Source organism: Xenopus tropicalis, chromosome 2 (genome assembly GCF_000004195.4).
Source record: "Xenopus tropicalis strain Nigerian chromosome 2, UCB_Xtro_10.0, whole genome shotgun sequence".
NCBI lineage: Eukaryota > Metazoa > Chordata > Amphibia > Anura > Pipidae > Xenopus > Xenopus tropicalis.
In genome coordinates, this window is record NC_030678.2 from 157,983,425 (window position 1) to 157,998,371 (window position 14,947).

Below are 14,947 nucleotides of genomic sequence, written 5' to 3' on the forward strand. Positions count from 1 at the left end.
ACGGCAATAACTATCAACAATAGTCGGAGGCTCCGGGGCACACAGTATATGAGGGGCCCCCGCTGGGGACAGGGTCACACCGCAATTCCAGGGCCTACACTGCATCTTCTCTTTCTCGCAGCACATCTGTATGAAACTTGTGGAAACTACTGATAAGAAAACGCGGCGAGAAAATATCGCGGGATTTGAAGCCTCACAGTGTCGTGCGCCCCCTACAGGTAAGTAGTGGGGAAAGGGGCGGGGCGCCCGGCGCACTGGGCCAAGTAAACTTCCTTGGTTCCGGGAGGTCCGGTCAGAGCAGGGAACATGGCAGCCGCAAACAAACTACTCGGGATCTCTCGCTGCTTGTTGGGCAGCTCCAGGCTCGGTGTCCCCGCTGTGCGCACAGTAATGTGTCCGAGAAGCAGCCGCCTGGGGCCTGGGCACATTCGGGCCTTCAGGTAAGTGTCAGAGAGCTGTGGGAGTGAGGAGACACTCCGGTCTGGGTGTGTGGGACTGCCTTCCCATTGGGTGCTGCTGGGTGTCATCTATTCACTTACCCCCTCCTTATACTCTTGTGTCACCTTAGTGTGTCCTCTGTCAGTGTGTCTCTATCCCTGCCCCATTACCTGTCACTATTACTCTCCCTGCCCTCTGTCAGTGTGTAACTGTGCGCTTATACAGTGTGTCTCTATCCCTGCCCCATTACCTGTCACTATTACTCTCCCTGCCCTCTGTCAGTGTGTAACTGTGCGCTTATACAGTGTGTCTCTATCCCTGCCCCATTACCTCTCACTATTACTCTCCCTGCCCTCTGTCAGTGTGTAACTGTGCGCTTATACAGTGTGTCTCTATCCCTGCCCCATTACCTCTCACTATTACTCTCCCTGCCCTCTGTCAGTGTGTAACTGTGCGCTTATACAGTGTGTCTCTATCCCTGCCCCATTACCTGTCACTATTACTCTCCCTGCCCTCTGTCAGTGTGTAACTGTGCGCTTATACAGTGTGTCTCTATCCCTGCCCCATTACCTGTCACTATTACTCTCCCTGCCCTCTGTCAGTGTGTAACTGTGCGCTTATACAGTGTGTCTCTATCCCTGCCCCATTACCTGTCACTATTACTCTCCCTGCCCTCTGTCAGTGTGTAACTGTGCGCTTATACAGTGTGTCTCTATCCCTGCCCCATTAACTCACTATTACTCTCCCTGCCCTCTGTCAGTGTGTAGGTATGGCCCTTTAACTGCCCCTTATGCCAGTGTGTAGGTATGTCCCTTTAACTGCCCCTTATGCCAGTGTGTAGGTATGTCTCTTTAACTGCCCCTTATACCAGTGTGTAGGTATGTCTCTTTAACTGCCCCTTATGCCAGTGTGTAGGTATGTCCCTTTAACTGCCCCTTATGCCAGTGTGTAGGTATGTCTCTTTAACTGCCCCTTATACCAGTGTGTAGGTATGTCTCTTTAACTGCCCCTTATGCCAGTGTGTAGGTATGTCTCTTTAACTGCCCCTTATGTCAGTGTGTAGGTATGTCTCTTTAACTGCCCCTTATGCCAGTGTGTAGGTATGTCCCTTTAACTGCCCCTTATGCCAGTGTGTAGGTATGTCTCTTTAACTGCCCCTTATGTCAGTGTGTAGGTATGTCTCTTTAACTGCCCCTTATGCCAGTGTGTAGGTATGTCTCTTTAACTGCCCCTTATACCAGTGTGTAGGTATGGCCCTTTAACTGCCCCTTATGCCAGTGTGTGTATGTATTTCTCTTGTCTCTTTAACTGCCCTTTATGCCAGTGTGTCTCTCTAACTACCCTGTATGGTTCTTAAACTGCTAAAGCAGGGATCCTCAACCTTTTTTTTTACTTGCCAGCCACATCCAAATGTAAAAAGAGTTGTGGTGCAACACAAGCATGAAAAAAGTATTTGGCACCTCAAGAAAAGACTGTGATTGGCTATTTGGTAGCCCAATGTGGACTGACAGCCTACAGGAGGCTCTGTTTTGCAGTACACCTGGTTTTTATGCAACCAAAACTTGCCCCCAAGCCAAGAATTTAAAAATAACCTGCTTTGAGGCCACTGGGAGCAACATCCAAGGGGTTGTGAGCAACTGGTTGGGGACCAACATGCTACAGGGATACTCTAAGCCAGTGCTGGCTAACTGGCGGCCCTCGGGCCACATCCTCCCCCCCCCCTAGTGTGGTTTGCCACCTGTCTGGCTGGTGTGACTTGTGTAAGCTTTAAATGGTATCAGTACTACTTAATTGAGTTGTCAGGCTGCAAACCCCTATATTGTTTACACCTTTTTTCCCTGCATTGTCCACACACTGCATTGTTTACTACTCAGACTGTAAGCCCCCACATTGTTCACCTGTTGATGACTCAGACAGACTGAAGGAGCAGTGCCAGCATTGTGTCACTGTATGTACTGCCTGGCCTATGCTGCCTGTGTGTGCCATACTCTGTCTGCCCTATGCTGCCTGTGAATGCCCTGCTCTGCCTGTGTGTGCATACTCTGCCTGCCCTATGCTGCCTGTGTGTGCATACTCTGCCTGCCCTATGCTGCCTGTGTGTGCATACTCTGCCTGCCCTATGCTGCCTGTGTGTGCATACTCTGCCTGCCCTATGCTGCCTGTGTGTTCCATGCTCTGCCTGCCATATGATGCCTGTGTGTGCCATGTTCTGCCTGCCCTACCCTGCCTGTGTATGCCATGTTCTGCCTGCCCTATGCCGCCTGAGTATGCCATGCTCTGCCTGCCCTATGCTGCCTGAGTGTGCCATACTCTGCCTGACCTATGCTGCCTGTGCGTGCCATACTCTGCCTGCCCTATGCTGCCTGTGTGTGCCATACTCTGCCTGCCCTATACTGCCTGTGTATGCCATACTCTCCCTGCCCTATGCTGCCTGTATGTGCCATACTCTACCTGCCCTATGCTGCCTGTGTGTGCCATATTCTGCCTGCCCTACCCTGCCTGTGTGTGCCATACTCTGCCTGCCCTTCAATCTCCTGTTAACAGCAAGAAATTATAAAAAAAATTGCCAAAACATATGGTTTGTGTTTCTAAGTTAATTTGAAGGCAAAGTTCAGCAAAGTATCATTAGTAGGATTCATGTAGCTGCTTTACACCATGTAGATTATAGTGCTTACAGCATTCTTCTGGGTATTTATGTCCCAATGCTTTTAGCTGGAAACTGACTGGGATTTAAAATAGGCCGTGGCATTTCAAGTACATAGAGGCCCAAACAGCCCCCACCCACGGCCCAATAAATAGTGACTTAGTGTCTATGGCATTGGCCAGAACCCACAGATTGCTAGTCCACCAGGAAGGGATCTCTAACAGCTCCATGGTACAGGCTACAAAGTGAGACTTCTTCAAATAAAAAATGTAAACACTTTGGCACCTGCATCAGTTGTATTTATTTGTGAGCCACTGTAATGTATACGGAGCGGCGGGGCTATGGGTGCCGGGGTGATTATTAACATTATAGGTGGGTAACAAAACTCTCTTATTTCTTCCCAGTTGGCTTCATTGCCATTTGCCTGCAATCAAGGCTGCCTCACAACTGCAGCCAATTGTCACTGAAATCAATAGGGGGCTCCTCTGAGCGTTTGGCTGCCCACCCACAGGGCTACTAATCACCTGGAGACCAAACTCCCAGAATGCCTACGTGTGCCATACTCTGCCTGCCCTTCAATCCACTGTTAACAGCAAGAAATTATAAAAACCATAGATTATTTTTAATTAAAAAAAACATATGTTTTTTTTTTAATAATTGTTTTTATTTTTTTTTTTATATAACAATCGGGTTCCACATATGCAAGATATTATCTTTTACAAAAATAGAAAAACCAGTGTAACAAGGGGTTTTGTATATATGATATCAGTACAAAACATAGTGTTATGCATAAGTATTAGGTAGTCTTGAGATTTAGGACAGTTGCATTAATAAACTTGTTGAAAATATGCAGATAAATGGATGGTGGGTAATTGGCTGTTTCACGCTTAGGTGTGCCAAATTACCGTGAATATAATATGGTGAAGGGTCCGATTGGTAAGTAAATCAAACACAAAACATATGTTTTGTGTTTCTTAATTAATTTGAAGGCAAAGTTCAGCTACAGATTAGCAGTCAATTCATGATTGTCTTGCCCTGTTCTGATTTTCCGGCCAGAGGGCATTGTAATCCATATCTGTGCCTTAATCCACATAAATCCATTATGGCTCCAGTGCTGCGGGTATTTGGGTTTGTACCAAGGCTCAGCGCCACGCTGTGAGGTATCATTAGTAGGATTCGTGTAGCTGCCTTGCACCATGCAGATTAAAGTGCTTACAGCATTCCTCTGGGTATTTATGTCCCAATACTTTTAGCTGGAAACTGACTGGGATTTAAAATAGGCCCTGGCATTTCAAGTACATAGAGGCCCAAACAGCCCCCCAACCACGGCCCAGTAAATAGTGACTGTGGCCCCCCTGGCATTGGCCAGAACCCACAGATTGCTAGTCGACCAGGAAGGTATCTCTAACAGCTCCATGGTACAGGCTACAAAGTCAGACTTTTTCAAATAAAAAAATGTAAACACTTTGGCACCTGCACCAGTTGTATTTATTTATGAGCCACTGTAATGTATACGGAGTGGTGGGGCTATGGGTGCCGGGGTGATTATTAACATTATAGGTGGGTAACAAAACTCTCTGATTTCTTCCCAGTTGGCCATTTGCCTGCAATCAAGGCTGCCTCACAACTGCAGCCAATTGTCACTGAAATCAATAGGGGGCTCCTCTGAGTGTTTGGTCGCCCACCCACAGGGCTACTAATCACCCAGATGACCAAACTCCCAGAATGCCTACGTGTGCCACAGCACTAATGCAAGTAAATAATTGAGTGGGTGCTTTAAGGTTTAGCCTTAAGGTGGCCCAGTATTTTGGTTGCTGAAACAGGTAAAGATCTGTTTGTTTAGCAACCACCAAAGGAGCGAATTTTTAGCTGATGTGGCTACCAACAGATTGGGCAAAATCTAGATGATCTCGTGTTTTAGCAGTCAAGTCATAATGGTGCCTAAGAGTGCTTGTTGTGAGAGAGAATTTTCTAACCTGACAGATATCAGTTGGGAAGGCCTCGTACACAGCCAATAAGCTGCTGATTGGGCCCTTAGCTCCTTATAAATCTGATTTTGGCTTGCTCTGTCCCTGCTGTTAGAGGCACCACACACACTACTCCCACACCACATTACTTATCCTTATGCTTTTGTTTTGTAGCTCTGAAGATAAAGTGACGGTAAAGTTCATAAATCGAGATGGGGAAACCCTGGTAGCACAAGGAAAGGTCGGGGAATCACTACTGGATGTTGTCGTAGAAAAAAACTTAGACATTGATGGCTTCGGTAAGTGTTTATCTGGCCTGGCAGTGCCACTAACTGGCATGTACTGATTTACATGCTTCTCTAACTGCCACGGTATGTACAGGGGAGCTATGGCTGCATCATATATATATATATAATATACCCTTTCTGCACTGAGCTTTTTGTTCAGCAGCTCTCCAGTTTGGAATTATAACAGCTATCTGGTTACTTGGGACTTGTTTACCTTAGCAACCAGGCAGTGGTTTGAATGAGAGGCTGTAATATGAATAGGTTAGGGTGTAAATAGAAAGTGAAGTAATAAAAAGTAATGATGATAATCCCCTATTTGAAAGACATTAAAGACTTTAAAAACTATTAAAAAATAAATAATGAGGACCAATTGCAAAGTTGCTAAGAACAGGACATTTTATACCCTATTTAAAGTTAACTTAAAGGTGAATCACCCGTTTAATATATATATATATATATATATATATATACTAACAGCACGAGGTCTGCTGTGTTACTTTACCAGCAGCACCCGTGCATCTCTCATACACTCCTACAGCACCCACCAATACACTGTCTGCCCAGTGAGTTCTAACTGCTGCCAGTCAGCACAGGAACTATTTCTCTGGTCACAGCCTGGTGATATGACCCACGTAGGCCAGGTATATTTACACCCATACGTCATGTTCAGTACAAATACAGGCTAAGGGAAGGAGGCAAGGCTATACCCACCCACAGGTACAAAGGTAAGATGACTGTGGTTGCTTAATAGCCATAGGGATATCAACCTAATGGACATCGGCATCCTGGCAGAATAATGATATCAGGTCTCTGTGGTTGGAAGCTCCTTTAATAAACACAGCCCAGGGACAGCAAGCCGTTCATACACAGTGGGTCCCTATGTTACCCGCTACAGCATGCATCCATTGGCATCTGGGGAAGGGACTTGCTATGGTGTCCCTTGGGCTTCTGAGTTTACTGCTGCCATGCACTGGTTTTCAGGGTATTTGCTATTTGTATTTACAAATAAGGTTATCTGTACAATTTGGGGTAATATTGGGCTTTTTAAAGAGGAATGACACATTATTAAAGGCACAGTAACCCTTTCTTTATTAAGCTACCCACTGCTACATTTCGCTTTGCCCGCTTGCCTCTCCACAGATCCCATAACTAAACCATTACTAAAGCTTCTGCCCTCTGAAAGCAGTACCTGCCCCTTCCTCTTCTCTGCACTGCTGCTTTTCACTACATGAAACAATTCATTAGCACTGGGGCCAGCCTAGGCTTTGGGCTTGCAGGTTCTATAAGTAACTGTCTGGTAAAGCAGAATCACAGCACAGAGAAGGCATTGTGGAGGCATTAGCTGGAGGGAAGCAGATTACTTTTGCATTGGTACATGTAGTCGGAACCAGCAGTGCAGGAATAGCAAGGGACAAATGGTGAATTTGATTACATTTCAAATTCACCATTTGTCCCTTGCTATTCCCTGCACTGCTGGTTCCGACTACATGTACCAATGCAGCAGTAATCTGTAAAATGTAAAAGTTGTAATGAATGCAGCATAGAATAACACTTTCTTTTCATTGTTATTAAATGGGTCCCCCCCCCCCTCATTGGTCACACCCTAGTACTTCATGTTCTTGTGTCTGAAACTTGGAGGTGGGCTGGGCTTCCACCAACCTGCAGCCAATCATATAGCAGCAGCTGGCTCCTATAGGGACATTATGGATTGTAGCTGCTCTATGGACTCCCATACCCAGCTGTGTTTGTGATGTAATAGTGAGTCAATATGCACGTTTCTTGTGTGTAACATTGTGTTTAATGCGCTCACTCTGTGTATGTGCCAGGTGCGTGTGAAGGAACGCTAGCCTGCTCTACCTGCCACCTTATCTTTGAAGACCATATATTCCAGCAACTGGACCCTATCACTGATGAAGAGATGGACATGTTGGACCTGGCCTACGGACTGACTGATACGTAAGGGAGACAGAGCTGGAATCTCTTGAGTTATCTATAAGGCTGCTGCCAGATGGGTCTGACTTTCGCAGGCCAAGAATCCATGATCAGCTGGCCTCTGCTCCATCATATATCTGCTCTGAGGTGCACTGCCCCAGCACGGCCTGAGTGCAAACACAAGGAGTGGAAAATACATACATATTCCTGCACCCAGCACCTCAGTGCAGAGGCCAGTGGGCCGGCTCCCATCTGGCAGCAGCCTTAGCTGTAAATGAAGGAAAAGACCAACTTTAGAGGGCCAGTAACAAAAATAAAGGTGCTTTATAAACAAAGAAGTACTTCACCCAAAAACTGCTTTCCCATGTGTTAACTACTTTCCAATATACACTCATTATGCATCTAAAACTCCTGAAATAGTGTAGCAGAAGTCAGTTCTCCTCCGGGTCTGTTAATCAGTGGGCTGCTTCAACATTTTTTCTGTTCATGTCCAAACAACTAAAATTTCAGATCTGGCTAATCAAATAAGACATATCTATGTTGCAAATTGTTCCTTGGACATACATGTTACAAAACCTCATAATACTTCAAATGTATGGCTTGTCTACAGGTAACCAGATACATATTATTCAATAAGTGTACCTACGAATTTTTCCAGGATGCATTTCTTTAACCAATCCTTGTTTTGATATAGAAATCTCTCTAGTCAAAAGACCTTGAGGATGTCATTTTAATAGGAACTAGATAATATTATAAGTATAGTTCCCAAAATACTCATCAAATAGCAGTGGGATATTGGTATTGGTACAAAAGTGCATAAGCAGCAGGTACTGGCAAGTGAAGGTGTAGTGCACAGCAGTGGCCACATGGTGTCAGTGTTACAGCTCTGTACTTGCCCAATGAGGCGTAACCATGTAATCACCGAACTGTGGCAATAATCCTTATTGCAACACTGAGCACAGTAAGACATAGCATTGATCCAGTGCCCCTGTGGGTTCATAGCACTTAATATTAAAGACTATATATACATTTATAACAGCCATATATGTCTTTCGTGTATCAGAGCCGCCTCCTTAGTTAACGGAAACTTGACCTGTATGTACTGGGGGTCCTGTCTGTACATTTTAGAAATAATGTTTATTGACATATAGAATGCATGGTGCCCACAAGGTATTTAATTAAGGTCAGATAATAGCTTACTGAATTTATTTTTGTGCTTTTATGCCCCAAATAGAACAAACACATTAAAGAGTATATTTTATTTGCAAAAGGCAATTACCGTATATACTCGAGTATAAGCCGATCTGAATATAAGCCGAGGTACCTAATTTTACCTAAGAAAACTGGAAAAACTTATTGACTCGAGTATAAGCCTAGGCATCCATTTCTTTTAACACACCTGCACACTAGCTTGTGTCCGAGTAGTAAGGGCAGCGCCGTATTACCTATCCAATACCTATACGAGTTAAATTGACAATTGCATGTGACTGACTTGTTCCTCTTGCTGCCTGGCTATATATGATATAGTGACTTTGGCAAGTAGTAAATGAATCATACCTTGCATTTGGCGTGCCGTATTCCCTTTCAAACTGCCCATCGGTTTGAGGGAGGAAAGTAATGAAAATCTAAATTCCATAACTATTTCTGAATGCTTCTCCCCCAATATCAGCACACTCTAATGCATTAAAAGCAAGTTGTCTAAAATGCAATAAGCCAATGACATTTACCTGCATCCCCCATGGAGCTGAAGATACTCTCAGTGACTGATATGATGGTGTCAGTAGCCTGGTCATACCACGACAAACTGACGAACATGTTGAAGGGAGATCATTCAGTGCCTGACTGACAACACTGGCTGCTGCACTGACTCGCTTCAGAAGCTCCACATCCTCTGTATTTGGCGCACCGTATTCCCTTTCAAACCGGCAGTCGCTATTTACAGCTATTACAGGACAGCTATTTACAAATCGTTATAGATGCATATGGCATCAATTTCTACCAAATAAAGTTACTAGTCAACCTGGAAACTTCTGGTTTCACTATAATTTATAAAATGCTCCACAGCAGAGCCTAGATTGCTGTACCTGTTAATAAAACACAGATGGCAGCTGCAATCTTATGCATCTTGATGTCCTTTCTCTAGCGACTGCTTACCAGGGGCACACAGAGCTGAAGTTAGAGCTGGACTGACTTGAACAATAGAACTGGGGGAAATTATATCATGGTACCGTCGCCGTAATCCCTTTCAAACCGGCCGTCGCGCGTGCACACGTCACGCTGCGCACAACCACCAACCCCCCGTGCGACGGCCGGTTTGAAAGGGATTACGGTGACGGTACCATGATATAATTTCCCCCAGTTCTATTGTATAAGCAGCATACAGAGTTCAAGCCAGTCCAGTGACATGTGCGCGACGGCCAGTTTGAAATGGAATACAAATACAGAGGATGTAGAGGGCATACGGCGCGCCAAATGCAAACATGACGGATTGCCGGTTTGACAGGGAATACGGCCAAATACGCCCCACCAAATGCAAGGTATAATTCATTTACTACTTGCCTCGAGTATAAGCCGAGGGTTCCTTTTTTAGCACATTTTTAGTGCTAGAAAACTCGGCTTATACTCGAGTATATACGGTAAGCCCCCCCCCCCCCACCATATCAGGTAGCTGGCGGTGTAGGCTAGCATTACACAGTGATTCTGTATTATTCACAGTAAACCACAGTTAAATGGACCACAAGAAATACTGCTAGCCTACAGTATATTCTATACATGCCATTCCTCGCTGTGCCTCATGGTGGTGCTGCCTTTCTACTAATATTTTCTGTTGAATTGCTGTCTACTTAGTTGTAGAAATTCCCATCTAGATATAGGGATCTGTGGACCCCTTATTTTGTTTTTATACAGGTCCTACACCAAGGTGACACCTAATATCCTCACTTGTTACAATATATTTCTTATAATACACAAGGTTTTTCCAGCTTCCAGTTATAACTAATGACACCACTAAGCACCTTATATAAGAGTATATTTTACAGGTTATTCATGGCTCTTGTGCCCTATAAAGAAATGCCCTGTAGCGTGTATGTGCTCTTTAATAATGTGAGTAGGGAAGTAGCCCCTACTGGAAGGTAAAGTGGCATAATGACTGCTGAAATATATAGTGCCTCATTCTGAGAAGCTCTCTTTAATGGCATTGGGTGGGCTGGCTAATAGGTTGGCTTTTGGGCACCATTCATGGTTTGCCAGTTTTAGTCTGGAAATAACAAGTGAAGTCACGTATTGGCCAGGGGGATAATTTACATTGAATTATTAGTCACTGAAGTTTGCAGATCAGTTCTGGTTCTGATTCTGGATGCCTGAGTTTTGGCCAGTTAGCCCTGTCCCAAGTAAGCGGGTGCTGCCATATTACACTGATGGTTTGATAAGGGATCTCTGTGCTTCCTGTTTCAGGTCTCGGCTGGGCTGCCAGATCTGCCTGAAGAAATCCATGAACGGAATGACGGTGAAGGTGCCCGAGTCTGTGGCCGATGTGCGGCAGGCAGTGGATATGGGCAAGAGTTCATGAGGCACGGAACTTACTTAGGAAAAACGCTGCCTTTTTATAAGATTTCATGATTCAGTGTAATTATCACTAACTTTTATGTGCTAGATACAACCAATGATATGAATGTATTTCTAATTTTACCTATAAATACATATATTTTGTACGTACGTATATTTCCACAGTTTCACAGTTCAGTGTTGTCTGTGCAGTTGTCCTGTTGCCCACAGTGCTGGGCTGGAGGATGGGAGACCCCTATTGATTGCCCATGCGACTCCATAGTGATACTCAGTGGGACTGGGTATCCTGCCACTAAAGCTGCCGTACAACAGCACATCATGTAGCAGCCTCGTGTCGGCATTTCTACTTCTTACACATAATCGGGCCAGCAGGATTAGAAGTCTTCTTGTGCTCAAGTATAATAGCATTGTGCCCCAAGCATAGTGCGCATATAAAGGGCACATGACCTGAACTCATTGAGTCACGTGACAGGTTTTACATGGTTTTGGTGTATTGTAAAAGTGTAGAAAAAATGTGTAGAAGGGTTGTTCTGTTTCCATATATGACTTCCTGTGGGGAGGAGGGGGGGGGGGGGGGTGGAGCTGCCATGTAGCAATCGTGGTCATTGGACAATGCCTTTGGAGGAGAAAGCAAAATGGCAGCTCAGTATTATAATAAATGTTATAAGTTTTAAACATTAGCCTTGGAATGAATCTGCTTTCTGGTTGCCATATGTCACTGGGGGGGGGGGGGGGTCACTGTGGGTATATGATCTATTATCTTGAATCCCCTTATCCAGTAATCTCAGCCATTTCCCTTAGGATCCTACTAAAGCTAAGAACTCTCCAATTCTGATTGATATATTTGCTTTATTTTTATTTGTATTTAATAATAACTGAGCCAGAATAAAGCCATGCTCATAGCACAACAATCCTGGTGGGTTATTACATTTTAAGACACTTGTTAGGCCTTTTATCTTGGAACCTACACCCCTCCCCCCCCCAGGTCCCAGGGATTCCAGATAATAGATCCTAAACTTGTATTAACCTTTGTGGGTAAAGGGGCTAACACGCTAACATGCATGGATTACTCCTTGTCTGTGCATATGCTCTCGTAGTACAGGTATGGGACCTATTATCCAAAATGCTTGGGACCTGGGCTTCTCCGGATAAGGGATCTTTGTGTAATTTGGATTTCCATACATAAATCTGATAATAAAATATTTCAACACTAATTAACCCAATAGGAATACTTTGCCACCAACGAGGATTCATTATATGTTAGGATCAAGTACAAGGTACTGTTTTATTATTACAGAGAAAAGGGAATCATTTAACCATGAAATAAACCCAATAGGGCTGTTCTGCCCCAATAAGGGGTAATTATATCTTAGTTGGGATCAAGTACAAGGTACTGTTTTATTATTACAGTGAAAAAGGAAATCGTAATAGTAATTATTTGAATAAAATAGAGTCTATGGGGAATGGCCTTTCTGGATAATCGATTTTCAGGAAATGGATCCCATACCTGTATTTACATATATATTTAATGTGTATAATAGGGAAGATGTGAGATAATGCATTTCCTGATTCTCCAAGCAGTTCCCTGTAAGTGCCACTGTAGCTTTAAGGAATTGTTCATTGTGTTCAGAGCCTGATGGCCACTCCTGTGCATAATATATATATATATATATATATATATATATATATATAGGGACAAACGCTCGATTCAGCGTGTCTTTTTGCTGCTGGAGCAAATGAGTGTGAAATCTACCCTATCCAAGCAGCTGAGTGGAATCTGCCCTGACCTCCCACTCAGCCCAGAAAGCTCCATTGTTCCACTGCTGTTTATTTAGTGCTGCTGTTATATTTATCTTTTATTATGACACAAACCAGAGCTACAGTTTGACTTCTCTTCTGTTTGCAGCTTGCACAAAGCATCTCATTGTATATAAAATCATTATATATAATATACACTCACACATATACATGAATGGGAGCTGTCATAGTGCTTGCCTTTACCTGTACATCTCTGCATTCAGCAGCACAAGCAGCAGCGCTGTGTGTTTACTCAGCAGGGGAGGTGCTATTGCAATGAAGTGGCCCCTGCTTAACTATTCCCACATGTATTAGGGCAAAATTAGTATAACTCTATTGCACAAATAGCCTGTGTTTTAATTAATGCTCCTGCTGGCAAACCATTGGTCCTGCTGTGACAGCCACATGCATATGCAGTTTATGTGAAACCATTTAGGAGAGAGGCCTAAACCCTCAGCCATCAGTAGTCGTGGAGGACCATTAACACCCAGTTAATTTAAACACTTAATTTTTAACGTCTAGTACATGAATCTGTATGCAGGGCACGGCTTCCTTAGTGAGGATAGCAGATTCCATTGCTCTGTATTTGTTGGGCTTCTGTCTCTCTCTACACACATATCAGCCCTGCTGTAAATTATAAGGGTATTAGAAATGACGAGTGTATAGAGGCAGGTTATGCCTTAATATACCCAATTACAACAGTGGGGCAGGGCACAAAGTGCAAAAAACAAAGTACAAGCCGTCATCACACTTTTTTCCCCTTAAACGTTGCACCCTCCCCTGCCATGGGCACCCATGGAGATCAAGGGCCTGTGTGCTCTGGATGAATACATTGCTACCTGTGTTCCGCAATAGAGGTGGCACATAGGCACTCCTTATCGTGGCCCCTACCTGCACCCTTAACTTGCCATTCAGATGCACAAGGTAGGGAGCACCAGTGGGCACAGATACTAAGGTGCAGTTTCTCTAGCGCTTGCGCCTGGGGCAATGGGGAAATGTAATCCCTTAATATAAATTGCTCAGAGGTGAGCACTGTTACCATTTGCATTGTTTTTAAGATAGAAGCTTTTAGGGCTCTGGCACATGGGGAGATTAGTCGCCCGCGACAAATCTCCCTTGTCACGGGCGACTAATCTCCCTGAACTACCACCCCACCGGCGAACATGTAAGTCGACGGTGGGATGGTACGCGCTGCGCAGGCGATTTCGGCAAATCGCCAAAGTTGCCTCGCGAGGCATTTTCGGCGATTTGTCGAAATCGCGTCGCCGCGTGTGCCATCCCACCGGCGGCTTACATGTTCACTGGTGGGATGGCAACTCGGGGAGATGAGTCGCCCGCGAACAGGGAGATTTGTCGCGGGCGACTAATCTCCCCGTGTGCCAGAGCCCTTAAACTAATCAGTTCGGTTATAACATAATGTTGCTCTGCTTAGAACTGACCAGAGAAAGGTCAAGTAACTCTTTTCTACTCACTGACTTTATTTTCTAAGCAGAGCAACATCACTGGACTTTCTCTTCTCACTGAAGGAATATTCAGCTGACTATGTTGTCTGACAAATTCAGCAATTCCGTTGTTTCAAATCCATTATATTAGATATTTCATAATTACTAATATCTTGAAAACTATAAAAGGAAAGTAGCAAAAGTGCCAACAGGAACAAATTCACATTTGTTTTGAGGGTTAACCTTTAAATTTCCCCCTTAATATGCTCATATTTTAGAGGGGGGGGCTATTGACCTTGTGACATCACACTAACTACCAGCTATGAGAATCTATTTTTATAGAATTTTCATGTGTTGTAAAAGCCCTTTAACCAATGACTGCCATGGATCTGGATTTGGCATTGTTATTCTGTAAATGATTAAATCTGTACAAGTAGCCCTGTTTTGTAGTATGTTTATTTCAGCAGGATTAGCATTGGTTGCTCAGACCTCATTCACATTACATCTGTATATCTTTGGCCGCACTCTCCTGACCTTGATTTCTCATCTAACTTGTGAGTGTTGCAGCAGAGGAGGTGCCACAGGGTGCAATAAGAAATGGCCCACCGTACACAGTGAACCCTTTCCCCCAACCTCCATATTGGTTTACTTGTTAGCGTTGGTCTGGCCAACCAGAGGATCTTTTGGTCAGCCCCAGCATAAGGATGCCCATCAGCTTATGCCTATTATCACCATGGGCCTGTATACCTATTTTACTTGGCACTGGCCCTCGTGTGAGTTTGTCCAGAGTGTCAGGGTCACTGGTGGAACCAAGATGATCCAGCCCAGCATTGGTTCCTTAGGGTGGAAGGTTCAATGGGGCAAAATGCCATACTG

The 14,947-nt window shown here is 44.3% G+C and overlaps 1 protein-coding gene across 1 annotated transcript; it reads left to right on the top strand.

Moving 5' to 3' along the window:
• The first annotated feature begins 222 nt into the window (after positions 1–222).
• Positions 223–11,512, top strand: fdx1 (ferredoxin 1). The gene is made up of 4 exons (XM_002937956.5): positions 223–440; positions 5,224–5,348; positions 7,163–7,292; positions 10,722–11,512. Exons 1-4 carry the CDS (start codon positions 307–309, stop codon positions 10,834–10,836), a joined length of 504 nt encoding a protein of 167 aa, XP_002938002.1. The 5' UTR covers positions 223–306; the 3' UTR covers positions 10,837–11,512.
• The last annotated feature ends 3,435 nt before the right edge of the window (positions 11,513–14,947 follow it).